The following is a 19,074-nucleotide window of genomic DNA, read 5'->3' as shown; positions in this document are numbered from 1 at the left end:
AAAATCGACAGTTTGGTCGTCGATTTTTTAATGATACATTAAATCCATCTTTACTATCGTCATATTGTCGACAAACTAGGGGTTGAATATACTTTATTTTTAAAATCGACGGATATAGCGTCTATTTTAATATTTAAAATATCGACAACATTTTTGTCGATAAATTTAAACGGTCCAAATTGTTTTCTAAAATCAAATAAATGGTGTGAATTTAATGTATAAAATAGACGCTAAAGGCGTCGCTTTTTTTCAAATTAAAATCGACAAACTTGCCGTCGATTTTTATTGCTAAATACACCAACCCCACGCCCACTTCCCGCTCCAAGTTCAGAAACACAATTTTATCCTTTTCTGCATTCGAGCGTATCAGAATTCAGAAACACCAACCTTCATCACAGTTGCGCCGCCATCACTCTGTTTGCTCGCGCCGCCACTCTCGCTCCTCAGGTATCCCTTCAATTTCATTTGGAAATTCCTAAATTCCCCTTTATCTTCTCCACACCGATGACCCCTCTGCTCTTCAGGTATCCCCCAAACCTTAAATTCCCCTTTCCCCCTTCAATTTTCTCTTGTTTTTAGCTTCTGCTTCATGCTAATTCACTTCTCCTGTTCTGTTTTTTTCCAATTAGATCAGTGTGCCAGAAGGTTGTGATCTTATTGCTGTTGGAGCACTTGCTGTGGCATTTGGCACTTCTCAGGTAGCATTTGTGCATAGAGCTAATTTAACCTCTGGTCAGGTATGTCATACGTAGTTAATTTTTATTTATTTATTTGTTGGTTATGTTTATATCTCTTTGGAGTGGTTGAAAAGTTGATGAAATTGTAGGTGCTGGTGGTTTTGGGTGCAACAGGAGGTGTAGGGCTTGGCGGCTTGCAGCTGTTCAAATTGGAAAAGCGTGTGGTACCATTGTCATTGCTGTTGCTAGGTAGTACTAATTTGTTTCAATGCAAGGTTGAATATGACTGATATAATTGTTCTGCATTTGATTGGTATTTCCATTTACTAGGTATCCTTTGGAGTTGAATGTTTATTGTTTTGCATAACTCGGTTTTAGGGGAGCTGAAAAGGTGTAGATTTTGAAGACTCTTGGTGTTGATCATGTAATCCCTGCTAACATAGCTCTTGTTAAGGTATACTATATCATGAGTTAAGTCTTGATTGATCTAATTATACTAAAGAGCTTATCTATTATGGAACCTCTATATTTGCTTATCTATACTAAAGACACTCTGAGTCAATGAGTGGTTCAGAAAATTACATGCAAGTCTTTTTTCATAACATATTCAATTTTTAGTTATAACTAGCTTGTGCAGTGAATCAATTATTAGTAACAATGATAAGTCTTATCCTACAAAGCAAACTAATTACATGAATAAATGATGCAATTTGAACTCTACCATAAAAGAAACACACTACGAATACGTTAATGGCAATATCGCAGCTACACTCATGCTATAACTCTCTTTCGTTCTTCCTTTTTGCTGCCCAACCTTCTTTGATTTATTTGTTTTTGTTTTTCTTTTTCCTTTTCTATTTTCCCCCTAAAAATGAGATACCTTCAATTTAATGGTGCCATTATATGGTACCTCTATATTTGCTTATCTACCTTCAGGAAAGCTTGGCTTGAACTTTCTGTATTATAATTTTTTTTGTATATTAAGCTCAAACTTATTTTCTGCATTCACCTTTATTTTTCCTTATCTTTGCCATCAGTGGGATTTTATTTTTGCATCATGTATCATATTCCACATGAACATCTTTATTAGGGGTGAGGGAGGTATCCACTATTAACAGAAAAAACATTTCTCAAGACTAGATGTGGATGGACTTTAGACCAAGTGGATGAGTAATTTGGATGACTACAAACTTCACAAAATTAAGGTTAAACTAGGTAAGATCGATTAATAAATACCTTAAGATAATCTGGATATCGATCACAAACACCCCTAGGCCCTTGCACAAGCTCTGAAAAAGGGTTGATGTTAAAATAATATCTTCTTAAGTGTCAGATGACATGATGATTGGGTGGTCAGATGGATCATAAACCAACAGTCGAGTCAATACAATCACAACACTTCTTTTCTCAGATTCTTCTGATTCATAGTTTTTTTCTGCACTTATTGTTGAGACTTTGGTTGACACCTTTACAGAGATGATCATCGTGTTGTTCCTCTTTCAAAAAATCCTCATTCTTCTCACGCTGATGGAAATAAAATTACCTTAGCATGGTTAAATTCTGAAGAACTTTTGGAGTGTTTGATCATTTAACAAATAAGTGGTCTTCCTAAAGTATTCTTCTTTTGCTGTAAAGTATTAAAGCATTCTAATACGCCATATTTTTATAAAAATTAGTTTCGTAAATGTATTCTAACTCCCCACATTATTGAGTACATAACACATTCATGAAAGAAAGCACTTACCGGTTGACTGTTGTATGATAATGTGCCTTGGTGCAGTTTGTTTTGTGATCTAGCTTTTCTGTACTTTTGAGTCATAGGTTCCATATATTTGCTGTAGTTTAGTGGAAGTGGTTTTCATGCTCAAAACTCTGTCTTACTCTAACATTTTATGTTGATGAATATTGGTAATGGGTTATTTAGTTATCTTTTTGTATTTAGGCAGGGGATCCTCTTTATGTTCTGTTGTGCTGTTGGCTAGCGGCAGTTGGTGCTGGTCTTCTGAAAACTGAGGAGATTTTGGAAAGGGTGGCGAGGCTGCGATTCTTGAAGATTTTACAATGACTAATTTGTTGCCATAAACTAACGATAGTTAAATCCTGGTAATAATTTTTTTGGTTCTATTTTATTTTAATAGCTAATATATGTCTAAGTTCTGTGCTAGCAGAAAACAAGTTCGTAGTGGAAAGTGGAGCCAAAATTGTTTGTATATGCTACTATGAGCAGGAAAACAACTGGTTTGTCCTTGCTTCTTTCATATATTTTATTTTTCCATGCTTATTTCATCCTGGCAATGTAATGATTATGTTTTTCCATTTTTTCTTTTGAGCATACTTATGACTTTTCCTATATATCTTATATAATTGCAATTTTTTTATGTCATTTTGAAGTAAGCTTCTACCTTTATGTCATTTTGGGTTTCTCTTGTTTTTAATTTCAGTGAATGATCAACTAAGTTAGATGATTTAACTATTTTTGTCTCTGCTCAATGAAGTGTATTAATGGATCTGTGTTCTGTTTGTGCTTAATATTTTTAACAGTGGGATTCAATGAAGTGTATTGATGGATCTGTGTTCAATGAAGTGTATTGATGCATGTCAAACACTTTGCTACAAACCCCTGAGCTGTGTTAATTTGATTTGATAGCTTAGGGCTATAAATTTGACCATCCCAGTTACTGTTTTTCAGTGACTTTGTGTTTTGTGATCACAAAGAGAATGGCATCCACTAATGAGACTGAAAATCTGGGTGAGAGTGATACTGTGAAGAACCTTAAACATGTCGAGAGGAAGCTTCTCAGATGCAATGTTCCTGTTGATGAGCTTCCTGAAGTGCTCGATGTAATGTCTTCTCTTCCCTTTTCTTGAAATATCTATATATGTTTCTGTTTCTGGTTGGTTTTTGTGTCATGAGTTTTAATTTGTTTTCTTAATTGATCATGGATTCCTTGTTCAGCTGAATGATTGCTTGTTGATTGGAATTTTAGTTTCTGGTGTGAGTTCTTATTTTTGTTGTAATTATCTATGTCTTGCTCACAATTTGAACATTTTGTGTGTGAGTGTGTTTGGGAGTTCTAACATCCAAAGGATTAGTACATGCAAATTCTTAATAGTTTACAAAAGAAATTGAAAATCATCATTAGTATGATTGGTTTTTATTTAACTAGCATTTACCCTTAGGATTTGATGGGGTTAATCTGTAATGGGTTAACCCAAAGTGGGTGTTTTCTTCTTCCAAAATTATTTTTTGCATTTTTTTCTCATTATGAATAGAGGGAAACTTCTATCTTGGAAAACTCCTTTGGAGGTTCAATGTTTGACCTTTAAGATTTCAAATGACTCACTATGCACCGAAATGTAGATGCTTAATAGCAAAGGTTTAATTTATGCTAGTTGGAAAAACTAAGTGGATTCGAGTAATGATGCGAATTCGGAATATAGTCATTGATCACAATGATTTTTTCCCAAGTTCAGAACAAATTTAGACAATACTATCACAAAAAGTGTTCCGTTGCCATGTAAACTGATTTCATTATTGGTTTTTGGCTTTGTAACTTTCAGAATCTGGACTTGATACTATCAACAGTCAATCAATTACCAAGTGAGCCAATTCAGGAAGCACTTGTACCTTCCATGAAAGCATTGATTTCTGATGAACTTCTAAGGCACACCGATGAGGATGTTAATATTTCGGTTACATCTTGCATTTTGGTAATAAGGAAGCAATTTTCCATCATTCACACCCTCATCCTCCATTCATCTTTAACAAAATATTGCACCACAAATTTTGTTAAAACATTCTAGTGATTGGCTATGCAATTTAGCTAGCTAAATGCTTATTAGGTAAGTATCTAGGAAAACAAATTGGAACCAATGATTGATATTATTAAACTACTGTAGGGTATCCTATGGAGAAGGTATTGGGGCAGTGTCCCAGCAACTCTATAGTGTCCTTACAAGACTACAGATGGGTATTACAGAGGATGTGATGAATTGGACTGTTGAGCTGAGATAGGCACATAAAGAAATAGCTGGCACTGCATCTTCGCTGAAATCCCGTGCAAATCTCCAATCACTAGAACTAGTTCTTTTAAAATTTTGCTTTTGGATATGATTAGTTCTTGTGGATAGTCACTGGGGTGTGTGTATTGCTTTTAAAAAAAATATTTTTAGTGATTATATAATAGGATAGCTAGCAATGCTTTCAGCCTCTTTTTTGGTATTGAACACACCACATTCTTAAGAATTATTTTTATTTTTATATTTAAAAGTTTATTTGTCTTGTTATCTAATATTCTGTATAAATTTTATTTTTATATTTAAAAGTTTATTTATATTAACGGTTTACTATTTTTCAAATAGAAAAAGAAAAATTAAAACATATAACTATTAAAATCGACGGCAAAGTTGTCGTTTTTAAAAGTTAAAATAGACAAATCTAAACAATTAAATCGACGACAACTGTGTCGATTTTATTCAATCACATATCGACGGCATTGTCGTTGATTTTATTAAACATATTATAGACAAAAGTGTTGTTGATTTTATTGAGTTAAATATCGACAAAAAAGCTGTCGATTTTATTGAATCAATTATCAACAAATAAGACGTCGATTTTAAATAATAATATCGACGGCAATGTTGTCGATTTTATTAGGAATGTAAAATTCTCACACCCATATTACAGACGGAACGAACATCGATTTTATTAAATTATTATCGACGGCCATGAAAGCCGTCGATTTTACTAGCATTTTAAAAAATCAACAAGCTTTATAGCGACCAACTGCGCCGTTTATTTTGCCGTCGAATTTCAATATTATCGACGGCTAAGCCGTCGATTTGGCCGTCGATTTTAACGACGTTTCTTGTAGTGTAGAGATCTAATTGTAAATTTGATAAAACTATAAGGACTAACAAAATAATTAAATATTTTTTTACTATAATTTTTAGCACTCCTATTTATATTGTTTCTAGTAATATATAATAATATATAATAATATTTTAAAACTTATTTTTATTAATTGGACCAAGTTCAATTATACTCATTACATTACATTATCATTATATTATTCTACAATAGGTTGTATTCTGGTACCAAGAATGTTGACGTAGCATATCCTGGTACCAATATGCATAGCTCTCTCTTCTCAATTTATTTTAGGAAAGTATCTTTATAATTATATAAAAATTAGCATTTAATGAATAATTATACTAATTGCCAATTATTTTAATTATAAATCATTCTAATTCTAATTATACTAATTATCAATTGTTATGGACCTGGCCGCTCGGGTCCAACATGGGCCTTCTGTAACCCGCCCAAGCAGCTCCTACTATCCCTAACCACCTTTTGAATTTTGAAAGGTGGACCCTCTCTACCAAGAAGATAAGATAACCTCGCAAACGTTATAAAAAGGGAGTCCCATCACTCCTCTAGGTATGATCATTCTACCCTACATACCCGCTCCCTACCTCTCTAGCTCCCTGACTTGCACGTCGGAGTGCCATTGTAGGTACCACCCCTTGGTGCGCGGAATTGAACTCCGTACAACTGAACCGACAAGTGCACCGGGTCGTCCAAGTAATACCTCAGGTGAGTAAGGGTCGATCCCATGGAGATTGTCGGATTGAGCAAGCAATGAATATCTTGTAGCTCTTAGTCAGGCGATTAGAAAAGATGGTTGTTTGTTTGAAAGCATAAATGAAATAGTAAAGAACGAAATACTAGATTAGTGTAAAAGCAATGATAAAGATTCAATTAAGGCTTCGGAGATGCATATTCTTTCCGAATTAACTTTTCTTACTGTCTACTTCAATAACGAATGATTCATTCAATTGCAGCTAGTAATTGACTAACTCATGTAGCATCCTCATCAAGTTAGTCTCTTCTAAACTATAGCAGTCCACCATATCCGAGCAACTCACGTAGCATCCTCATCTAGTTAACTCATGGCTTCCCACCATAGCTGAAGGTGAAGACCTAAGCAATCCACTCCCCTTCGCGATCCTACTCAAAAACGTCACAGACAAGGTCGGATCTTCTGGAATAGGGAACGTTGCTTCTCAGACTCTAGCCTTAATACCACAGAAACCTTAGTAACCTACGGTCAACGAGATTATATGTCACATTTCCAAAGTCGCCCAGGCACGCTCTTGAAATCTGCAGTGCACTCTCTAGCTGTGGTTCAATGCTATATGGGTCAGGACTCACATGGAACCCATGTAGAACAAGGATGATTATCACGGGTCATCCTCAATTCATGAGATGAAGAATGAAAATGCACAAGAGAATGGAATCAAACATGTATTAAAATAGAAACAGTAATATTATTAATCCATGAGAATCAACAGAGCTCCTAACCCTAACTTAGGAGATTTAGTTGCTCATACTTTACAGAAAACAATAGTGAAATGTACAAATAGGTAAAGATGAGGCTAAAAATTCTAAACATGGGTGATCTTCTCCTATATATATAATAACCTAATAACTAAGAAATACAGAAATATGATAGAATTGACTAGAGGTGCGAAAATCCATCCTTGGGCCCACTTTGGTTGAGTACTTGGGCTGAGCTTGGCGTCCAACTTTGAGGAATGGGTGTTGAACGCCCATTAGGGGGTGATTGGTGCTGCCTTGTGTCTTAGTGGGCATTGAACGCCAGAAATGGGGTGGAATGTGGGCGTTCAACGCTGGCTTGTCTCCTTGGGGCGTTGAATGCCAGCCAGGGGGTAGTTCCTTGGCGTTCAACGCCCAGTATGGGGAGGCTTCTTCGAAAAAAAAGTATAAACCATTATATATTGATGGAAAGCTCTGAAAGTTAGCTTTCTAACACCGTTAAGAACGTGTCATTTGGACCTTTGTAGCTCTATAAATGCTTATTTGAATGCATGGAGGTTAGAATTTGACAGCATCTGCTACGCTTTCCTTGCCTCTGAATCGGACTTTGCGAAAGCTCTTCAATTTCAGCCAAAATTACTTGAAATCATCATAAAACACAAAAACTTAAAGTAGAATCTAAAAATGTGAATTTTGCACTAAAACCTATGAAAATATAAGAAAACTTAAACAAAACATAACTAAAACAATATGAAAATGATGCCAAAAAGCGTATAAAATATCCGCTCATCACCCCTCGCTCCAAGGATTCGCCTCCGCCAGCTCCCCAGACCGTGGGTACCCGATCCACCCTATTCAATCGATCCACCGAACTATCAGGTAACCCCCACGATGGTGCTCGCTTACGCATGACATATCAAAATGGCAAAAAGCTGATATGGTGTAAAAACCATTTTTTCAACCCAAATTTCAAACCATAATATCTTTTTGTACAAAATTCATTTTTCAACCATTCTTGAACCGTTGAAAAGATCGATATATGAGTTTTCATAAAAATATAGTTTTGTAAAATTTCTAACTTCGAGGACGGAGTTACAGACCACTGAAGTTGGCCGAAAATTAGTATTTTACTAAAAACTGAATTCACCAACTTTTTCAAAAGTTCACAATCCAAAATAGTTTTAACATCAACAAAAGGACCCTAAACCACTCCAATTCACACATTCATAATCCATCAAACTCAAAACTACTTCATTTACACATTTCAACACAATTTCATCAATTTCACACCTCATCCTAAATTTTTACTATTCTATCAATCATTCTAATTTTCACACATTCAATATCCAAATTTCATTCAAACTCATACATCATCACACAATACATTCACCAACTTATCATTCTGACCTTTTTCGGCCTCCGATCCAAATTTACGGCCTCCGGCCCAACATCCATCAATTTAATACATACTTCATATACATACATATTCAATTCACCATCAAATCTCAATATCCACAACATATCAACTACTCATATTAATTCCAATCAAATACACAATTCAAACTTAATCTTAGGGACTTCTAGCCTAGGATTTCACACTACATTATATGGTATTTAAATAAAACTTAAATCATACCTCTTTGTAGTCAAAATCAAGCCTCACACTTGTGAATCTCCACCAAGCTTGGCTCCAAGCCTCACCCAACAGTTCCACAAGCTAATTTCAAGTTCCCAAGGTGTACCAAAATTATTCTACCCTCTAATATACACAATTTCATACATACATCAACCTAGGGTTCATGAAACTTCATAAATCACAAGGCTTTGATGATCTCTTACCTTAACCCACGAAATGGTTGATGAAACTCACCAATAGCTCATAATTGATTATTCTTAAACAACTAAAATTACAAGATTTTTCAAAATTCATAACTAAATTTCAAATCACACATGTTCTACAAAAATAGGGTAAGAGAATTGGATATTTTTACCAATCTATTTGGATAGAATTGTAGAGGATGAGAAGGGATTCGCGTGGCCGTAAACGGTGTGGCGATTGGAGCTCCGGAGCAAAATATATGGTGGTTTGAATGTTCATGGAGTTAGAGTTTTCTCTCTTCTTTCCTCTCTTCACATTTTTCTCTCTTCTTTCCTCTTTATATACACTTTTGCTAACTCATCTACGAGATACGTCATCCAAACAGTTAAAAATGAGCAGATTTAGTCAGTCGATCCACAATCACCCAAATTGCATCGAATCCTGCTCGTGTCTTTGGTAAACCGGTTACAAAATCCATAGTGATGCCTTCCCATTTCCATTGCGGAATCTCCAAAGGCCGTAACATGCCAGATGGCTTCTGATGTTCAATTTTTACTTTTTGACATGTCAAACACTTAGCCATATAAGCCGCCATGTCAGTCTTCATTTCAGGCCACCAAAACATCATCTTCAAGTCGTGATATATCTTAATAACCCCAGGATGAATTGAGAATCCACTCTTATGAGCTTAAGATAATATCCCATTCCACAAGTTTTCCACACTTGGTACATAAATCCTCTTCTTGTACCTCCAAATTCTCTCTTGATCCTTTTTAACATCTTTCTGTTTTCCTTGTCCCACGGTCTTTAACATTTTCTGAAACTCTTTGCTCTCTTGTTTTGCTTTCAGAATATCAGTCTTAAAATCACTCGTGATTTACAACTGATATAGACTTACACCTTGGGCCACATTCTCACTCCTGATCTTAAGCTTGCAAATTTACTTAACAATTCTTCTTCCTTGAGCATCATCTATGCCATACTCAAAGACTTTCTACTCAAGACATCCGCTACCACATTTGCTTTTGTCGATTGATAGTTCAAGTCAAAATTGTAGTCTTTCAACAACTTTATCCATCTTCTCTGCCTCATATTCAGCTCCTTCTGATAAAAAACGTATCTCAAACTCCTATGATCAGAGAAGACTCTGAACTTTACTCCGTATAGATAATGCCTCTAAATTTTCAAAGCAAACACAACAGCCATTGGCTCCAAATTATGTGTCGGATAATTCAGTTCATGCGGTCTCAGTTGCTGTGAGGCATAAGCCACCACGATCCGATGTTGCATCAACACGCAAACTAAACCCTTAAGTGATTCATTGCAATAAACTTCAAATGGTTTGTTCGATTTAGGTAGAATAAGTATTGACGCCGAAGTTAATTTTTCTTTTAGGGTCAGAAAACTCTCTTCGCACTCTGGCATCTACACAAAGAGTACTTTTTTACGTGTCAACTTTGTCATTGGCAGGGCAATTTGTGAGAATCCCTTGATGGAGTTTTGGATATTTGAAAATTTGTACAATATTTTAAATAATTTATAAAGTAACTTGCAGAATATGCCATTTTCCAAAGTTTAAGCATATTTAGGTATTTTAGTCCAGTGGGCTTATTTATGAATTTTAAAGTATTTTATAAAATTTAAGCATAACTCTAAGATATTTGGTGCACAAATCCCCACACTTTTGAACAACTGTACCAGCAAGTGCACTGGGTCGTCCAAGTAATACCTGAGCGAGTCAGGGTCGGATCTTCTGGATCAGAGAATGCTGTATGTTTGGATTCTAGCCTCTACCACAGAGACCCTGATCTCCCCGAAATCGACTGAACTGGTGTCTCGAGAAGTCCCCAATGAAGTCGTGGATTAGCCGTATGAGAGATGTATAAACATAGCTGGTGGTGCGTGCTTTCCACTGAAGTATTCACACGAACCCAAGTAGACGCGGGTATTTGTCAGGCACGTTTGTCCTAGTATGATGAACAGAGCTAATTGTCACTGATCATTCTATTCACCATGTTGAAGTGCGAATATATTTCTTAGAATTAATCAAACACGGATTGAAGAAGAAACAGTAATACTTTTATTACTTCATAGGACTCAGCAGGACTCCTCCCTTCAACCTAGGATGTTTAGATACTCATACTGAAAATAAAATACAATGAAAAACGTGTATAATCTGTTAAAGTGTCGAAGAAGGTTCTTGAATAACATAATTCTAATCCCTTAAATACTAAACAAATGACTAGTAAGGGTAAAATAGTCTTTTTAGTACTAAAAACCACTTCTGGGACCCACTTGGTGAGTGTTTGGGCTGAGCTTTGATGAGATCCACGTGATATGAGGCTCCTATGGTGTGAAACGTTTGCTAGGGGGTCCTCTCTGGGCGTTTGGACGCTGGTCTCTGCTCTTTGGGCACTGGACGCCTGGAAGGGGGCAGGAAGCTAGCGTTGGAAGCCAGTTTTGGGCCTTCAAATCCGAAGCAAAGTATGGACTATTATACATTGCTGGAAAGCTCTGGAAGTCAGCTTTCGATAGCCATTGAGAACGCTCCATTGTAATTTCTGTAGCTCAATAAAAGCTCTTTCGAGTGCAAGAATGTCAGATCCGGATAGCATCTGCAGTGCTTTCTCTGTCTCTGAATCAAACTTTTGCTCCAGCTCCTCAATTTTAGCCAGAAAGTACCTGAAATTGTACAAAAACACAAAAACTCATAGTAGAATCCAAGAATATGAATTTAACACTAAAACCTATAAAAACTAAACAAAACATACTAAAAACTATATGAAAATGATGCCAAAAAGCGTATAAAATATCCGCTCATCACAACACCAAACTTAAACTGTTGCTTGTCCCCAAGCAACTAAAAATACAGTAGAATAAAAAAATTAAGATACAATAAATTTCAGAGTTTTAAATGAAGCTCAGTTACAATTAGATGAGCGGGACTTAGTAGCTTTTTGCTTCTGAATAGTTTTGGCATCTCACTATCCACTGAAACTTAGAATGGTTGCCATCTTTAGGAACTTAGAATCCAGATGATATTATTGACTCTCCTAGTTAAGTTCTTTTTGATTCTTGAACACAACTTTTTAGAGTCTTGGCCGTGACTCTAGAGGTGTCCAGAGTTCTTAAGCACACTCTTTTTGCTTTGGACCACGACTTTAGCCGCTCAGTCTCAAGTTTTTTACTTGACACCTTCACGCCACAAGCACATGGTTAGGGACAGCTTGGTTGAGCCGCTTAGGCCAGGATTTTATTCCTTTAGGACCTCCTATCCATTAATGCTCAAAGCCTTGGATTCTTTTTACCCTTGCCTTTTGGTTTAAAGGGTTACTGGCTTTTTGCTCTTGCCTTTTGGTTTAAAGAGCTATTGGATTTTTCTGCTTGCTTTTTCTTTGTATTTTTTTCTTTTTATTTTTTGCCACGCTTTTTTCGCATGCAAGCTTTTTCTTTTTCTTTTTGCTGTTTTTTCTTGCTTCAAGAATCAATTTTAGAGATTTTTCAGATTACCAATAATACTTTTCCTTTTTCCTTATTCTTTCAAGAGCCAACATTCTAAAATCACAACTTCAAATATGCATTGTTTATTCATACATTCAGAAAACAAAAGCAATGCTACCACATCAAAATAATTAAACTATTCTTATTGTAAACTTGAAATTCATGTATCTCAGTATCTCTCAATTCTTTTCAAATAAAATTTTCTTTTAAGTAAGGTGAGAGATATATGGAACATTTTACATCTTTAAGACATCAATGCAAATGATCATGAAACTAGAACAAGAGAATAGACAAAACATAATAGAAAACAGAAAAATAATAAAAGGAAAGTGAGTAAAAAAGAATGAATCCACCTCTAATGGTGGCGGCTAGTGCTCCTCCTTGAGGATCCAATATGATGCTTGATCTCTTCAATGTCACTCCTTTGCCTTTGTTGCTCTTCCCTCAGAGCCCTTTGTTCTTCCCTTATGGCTCTTTGATTTTCTCTTATTTCATTGAGGGTGATAGCATGCTCTTGATGATCCAACCTCAATTGCTCCATGTTTGTGCTTATTTCTCCAAGAAAAGTGTGCCATTGATCCTAATAGCTTTGAGGAGAAAAATACATCCCTTGAGGCATCTCAGGGATTTCATGCTGAGGTGGATGCACAGGCTCTTGTGCATGATCTCTAGTTTGCTCCATCCTCTTCTTAGTGATGGGCTTATCCTCCCTAATGGAGATATCTCCTTCTATGACAATTCCAGCTAAATTGCATAGATGACAGATGAGGTGTGGGAATGCTAACCTTGCGTTGGTGTGAGGCTTCTCAGCCACCTTGTACAATTCTTGAGGAATCTCCTTATGTACTTCCAAGAGGCTCTCTTGTTTAACTCTCACTTTTGTTTTTCGAGAGATCAGGTCAGAAACTAGGCTAGTCTAGGCGTCAGATTAGGGACTTCCTATATGGGATAAACCTCAGAGATGTTTTGAGTTGTATATATGTACATAACTGTGAAGGAGTAACTAACTTTTCATAACAAAACTTGATTTTTATGAAAAACCTTCCTTAAATAAAATAAATCATGAATAAGATGAAACGTGAGATTACACAAACTAAAATGAATATATATATATATATATATATATAGTGTATTATCCTATTTGTGTATGTATCTATTTATCATTTTAGTTTGTGTAATCTCACGTTTCATCTTATTCATGATTTATTTTATTTAAGGAAGGTTTTTCATAAAAATCAAGTTTTGTTAACCCGATTACAGGCTTAATATTATTAATAACAATGTCAATGTAGTTTCAAGTTAGTAACACTCGATGTTTGGTATGAGCATGCCATATTGAAAATAAGGTCGTTACACAATATTATCTTCAAATTATAGATTATGAAATGTTTTTTTTATTTATCTTTTTTTGGGATCTACAGATGATGTGCTTGCAAGAGTTGCCACAGAGAAGAGGTTGTCACTAGTCAAAGCATGGGAAGAAAGTGAAAAGTTAAAAGCAAAAAACAAAAGCATCATCCATTACTTGCGTCAAATGAAAACATTTTGTCTTTCTTTTGGTCTTCTAAATGAAAGAAAATAGCTTTGTTTTTGCTAATTTAGCCTTAGGCATTCATATTATTTTGTTCTTTGACTTTATTTAATAATGTTTTGAATACTAATTGAAATAAAAAACAAGACCTATAATTAAAGCTTGTGAAAAATTTAAAATGAAGCTAAAAAAGATCGAGAATTCCACACTGATCAAATCAGGAATTAGCAGCCGTATGGTAAGTGCCTCGCCTTCTTCTGCCGCTAACAAGCCTCCTTTACCTCGAAAATCGTTCATAAGTCCTGTGTACAAGAAACTGGGAAAGTTTCTCCTTTTCTATGTGTTGATGGCATTGCACATTTCTCCAAACGCCACACAAAACCAAATAAGAATCACTACTATATTGTGTGATGTCATTGTAGATTATATGTTATTATGGCTTCTGATTGTATCATATATGACAAAGAGAACAACAAGAGGTTAGTGAGTGGATATTTTCTTTGGTTGGTAATTAGCTATGGCTTCAGTAAGTACTTTTTAATACTGTTTTGAGATGGTAACATAGTTTTCAGTAACATATCATATCATAACCGCACTATTTATTTATTGATAAAAGATTATAATTTCAATAGTGTTTATAGACTATAAAATGAATAGTTTTATTAATTTATTCTCTTAGAATCTAATGATCCCTTTTTCAGGCCTGTCCTAACATATCTTGGGCTATACTTGATGAAGGGTGATGGATAACCAACATGCCCTTTATCTGTGAAAACTATTGTCAGATGCAATTTAATAAATAAATTGAGCAGGTATGACTGCCATATTGGGATGTATAAGAGGAAAAATGAGGAGTCTTTAGAGAAGTCTAGGCCGGATTATAACTAAAACTGAAAAAATGGAAATGAGGCTTATGTTAGCTATTACAAGAAGGTTAGGGCGTCAAGTAGTTCCAGTACTATTCTACTACCACCACCGCTGCTACTACCCTCAATATCTTTAGATGAGGACTATGATGATGAAGCTGATAATGACACTGAGGATTATATCTAATGTATCAATACCTTACTTGTGTTTATGTTTTGAATTGACTTGTTTGATTTTAGTAGTTTTCTTCTAATTTGATAATATGATGAATTTGTTTATTTTTGAAATCCTATAAATGTTCTAATACAAATTAGATGAAAATTAGATGAAAATTTGTCTTGATTAAATTTATATTTATTTTGTATGAAAATAGGTTTTATTTTGTAATGAAAAAATCTATTTTACCTTACTAGTAGATTTACAGACAGAAAATTTGTCTGTATGTAAAATTGTAAATGCTTTTCTAGGTTCTAATTACCAAAAGAAAATTTGTCAAAAAAATTATCTCAAGTTACCAACAAAAAATCTGACGTTGTTAGCGAAATGGTGGGGATGATTACTGAAAGAAAATTTGTTGGTAAATTACCAATAGAAAAAATCTGTTGGTAAATAATTTTTTACGAGACTTTTACCGATGGACAAAATTCATTAGTAGTTCCGTCAGTAGCAAAAAATCGTCTGTAATGAAGACCAAATCAGTCCATAAATCCGTCTATAATAAGTAGTTTTCTAGTAGTGATATAAGACATTAGACGAAGAGGAAGAGAGGTGTGTGAATCTCCAATTACATTATGATCTTCATTGGAATACATACTAACTTGAGCGTTAGAGTACCTTTGGTAGGTACCCCTCCTGACAAGTTCTTTGGAGTTTCTGAGTGATGCGTGTAAAGTGAAAAATAGGGAACGTGCTGCACAAGGTGAGTTATACCTTGGAGATTTATCTGCACAAGAACATTTGGCATCCACCATGGAGATTTGTCCCTTTTGTGATGATAATCTATGACGGATAATCAACCTCCTCCAACACCATCCAAGCATTTGTAAATGGTGATGGAGTTACAACATGCAAATCAGCATGGTAGTTGAAAACCAGTAAATGACACAATAGCTAGCCGAAATCACTAATGTCCAGATCATAAACAATGAGCATTGTAACACCCCATTACCCTAAGCCTTACCTCTAGCCGTAAAGCAAACGATAACGAAGTGCCACAACATTTCTAAAGCTTATAATATAAAATATATATCCAAGAATTTATATAACTAGAAGCCCGATGAAGGAATAAAGCTCAAAGTCGCATAAAGCGGAATCACAATACGTGAAATGTTCACATACGATACTAAACGCGTAAGCAAGAACATAACACGACATAATATATATAAACCTTGTAGATGGCTCCAAAGTACAAAAGGTAATAATTAAATTGACTATATATATATATATATATATATATATATATATATATATATATATATATATATATATATAAAAGTATGAAATACCAAAAAGAGAACTAGTCACAGCCTGCGGAGTTTAGGCCGGTTAGTCAAACTGAAATACAAAAGAGTTTTGGAAGTTTAAAACAGCTTATACAATATATCTCTCTCAAAGTAAGCCTCTAAAGCAAATAAAATACAAAAGTGAGAGAACTAAATCAAAATAACTAAAAGACTTCAAAACATGATAAATATCCTCCGCTCTGTCACCATCAAGCAACTCACCGAGGTGGGTTACGACCTGAAAAGAAACAACAAGGTATGAAATGAGAACCGGAGGTTCTCAGTATGGTAACAGTGCCCAATATATAAGATGTAAAGTTCTGTGATGCCAAAGGCAATCCTAGAACTTCACATCGATACCGATATTCAAGCTTAACAAGAATAAATAACTTAAACCAAACACCATAAACAGGGTTATCTAAACTTAGGGGGATTTCTAACTAATACTAATCACACCGCTGTATCACACAGCCTTCACCAACCAAGAAAGATAGCTTAGAGAACTTTGAACATCCCAGGTATAACTCCTGCTCCCCATCATCAAGTAGGTCATGAAAATTGCGGGCCTCGCGACTAGGTTCATTGTTTAAGTATGGCAATTCCTCCGCATCCCCGCCTGCATGTTCATTCTCTAAGTCTTCTTCGTCGCCACGAAGTCCTGGGAAGTTGAATGCCTCGTGGACCATGTTAAGCATTGGAGCGTTGAAGTTTTTCTCAGGTTCTGCTTCTTTTCTGTCATTAGATCTCTCTACCACACGTCTCTCATCGTGATGTATCCAAAATGTATAACTAGAGGAAAAAGGATTTATCAGCAAATGATCATACACATCCTCTCTATTTTGGAAAAGGTGGAACCCATACTTCGGACATGGACAATGTATCATCTCATCGGATGATGCATTGGTAAATGCAAAATCTAAGAATATGTTCAAACCGTCCCTATATTCTGCACCATCTCGTGGCTTTGAAATCCAACTCTTATCAATGTCTAATTTAATGATATAATAGAACAACAAAAATTCAAATAATAAAGTCAAACTACCAGAAAAACTTAACAATAAATCTTAACTAAATTAAGGGAATGTATACTATGATATAGTCATACTGTTTGAAATAATTTGGGAGTATAACTCTTAAAAGAAAAATAGAAAACACAATTACTAGTATTAAAGATAATATGCAACATACAAAATTATTCGAAAAAGTTGCTTACTCATTGGAAATTTTTGCACTTTCTAAAAAAATTACTGCAAGAAAGAAACTCTGGTTCTAAAGCCAAAAAATTGAAATGAAAAAAAAAAAAAAACTTTTCCTACAAAAAAAAGGAGTATAAGTTAGAGTTAAGAAGATATTTAAGACAAAAGCAAAATATAAGTAAATAATCCAACCTTAATTAAAAACCAAATCAGACTTAAAATTTGTTACAATTGGATAAAATAAATTAGTAAATAATTATGATTAGATATAGTAAACAATTATAAAAAGATGGGATTTTGCCATTTAGCACGGTGGTGAAAACGGGTGACACGAGTTTTTTGAGCTAAATGTCATAAGCATTACCAATTATTAGTCAATGGAGGTCGTATAATTCTAAGTCTGTACAGTAAGGTAGCGTTTGTTTTGAGATACTCGGAGACTGAGACTTAGTATTATGTTTATTGGCTCAGAGACTGGTACTAAAATTTTTATCTCTGTCCTCAAAATTTCAGTATTTCAGTACCTCCAAAAAGTGGAGACACAAGGGATTGAAATTTTTAGAAACGGGGACTGAAACTTTAATAACATTTTATACCTAAAATACCCTCATTTCAATTAATTAATTCCAATTTTACCCTTTGTACAAATTAAATTAGAGCTTCATTCTTGTTTTAATTTCTGTCTCCCATTTTGTACCAAACAGAATATTAAAATTTATTTCTATCTCTGTCTCTGAGTCTTTGTCTCTCAATCTCAGTCTTTCAGTCTCTGTCTCTCTACCAAACGCTACCCTAAGAGTGCAGTGGCATAGAATTTCCTGTATGTCAATATCTTGATGGCAAGACATCAACCAACTAATGCAAGAAAAGGGTTCACTTTATATCTCATCCAGGGAGGCATCCACATAGAAAAATAATAATGGATAAATTTCCTTTCATCAACATAGTTCTCCTAATAAGAAAATGTATTATGCATGATCTGAAAACTTTTAATCAACTAGAAGTCTAAAAGTGAGAGTTAGAATTGAAAAAACCAAGCAGCTTGAGTAAGAACAACTACTTTAACTGGCTTCCCAGTTTCCTTCGGCAGATTTACCTATTAAGTAGAAGTAGATGAAGGACTTCGAATTTATTATTGTAAAACCCAGGTTTTCAATGTATGGGTATGCAATAAACTAAAATAGTAGATAGTGGGAGACTCACCGTTGCTCTGAACTGTTGATCATTATATTTAGGGTCAATGTTGAGGCAGAAATGGGCTTCTATTGTTTCTACAAACTTGGTTTTAGCCGTTGCTTTGACCAAAGATATTGCTGTCTTCTTACGCTCTCTTAATTGTTGAATTTCCAAGAACCTCTTAGACCTCGTCTGGTCATAAATCATAATAACATAACCTTATAATAAACGGAAGGAAACACTACCAAATACAAAAAATTCAATGAACCGAGCATGCAAAAAGTAAACTATTACTTGAGCATAACGACCGATCAACAAACCAAAAAGCTTGAATACAATTTCATACACTCTAAAACACCTCTGACCATGGAACTCAAACAACCTATCATTGAAAATTCAGATAAAATTATTCTATGATGAAAGAATATTGTGCCATATAATCATGTTTTCTGTGTAAGTGAATAT

At 34.8% G+C, this 19,074-nt stretch overlaps 1 protein-coding gene across 20 annotated transcripts; it reads left to right on the top strand.

Moving 5' to 3' along the window:
• Positions 1–307: 307 nt before the first annotated feature.
• LOC107639227 (sister chromatid cohesion protein PDS5 homolog C) lies at positions 308–4,969 on the top strand. 20 transcript variants are annotated; one of them, XM_088484255.1, is made up of 9 exons: positions 317–447; positions 635–737; positions 827–926; positions 1,056–1,131; positions 2,620–2,780; positions 2,846–2,915; positions 3,367–3,518; positions 4,239–4,388; positions 4,578–4,969. In XM_088484255.1, the coding sequence occupies exons 6-9, from the start codon at positions 2,897–2,899 to the stop codon at positions 4,623–4,625; spliced, it is 369 nt and encodes a 122-aa protein (XP_088340381.1). In that variant the 5' UTR covers positions 317–447; positions 635–737; positions 827–926; positions 1,056–1,131; positions 2,620–2,780; positions 2,846–2,896; the 3' UTR covers positions 4,626–4,969. The 20 variants fall into 20 exon arrangements, with proteins under 20 accessions (XP_088340376.1, XP_088340382.1, XP_088340383.1 ...); XM_088484259.1 differs by having other exon boundaries at positions 324–524; positions 852–926; positions 1,008–1,131; XM_088484251.1 differs by having other exon boundaries at positions 330–524; positions 630–737.
• Positions 4,970–19,074: the final 14,105 nt, after the last annotated feature.

The sequence above is a fragment of the Arachis ipaensis genome, chromosome B4 (assembly GCF_059453495.1).
Source record: "Arachis ipaensis isolate K30076 ecotype BB chromosome B4, ASM5945349v1, whole genome shotgun sequence".
Taxonomy (NCBI): Eukaryota; Viridiplantae; Streptophyta; class Magnoliopsida; order Fabales; family Fabaceae; genus Arachis; species Arachis ipaensis.
This window is presented reverse-complemented; position numbering and strand designations above follow the sequence as displayed.

Excerpts from the sequence above, each read along its gene's own strand:
- LOC107639227 (XM_088484244.1), top strand. Across the intron at positions 3,519-4,238 it reads AGCTTCCTGAAGTGCTCGAT|AATCTGGACTTGATACTATC; the intron begins GTAATGTCTTCT and ends TGTAACTTTCAG.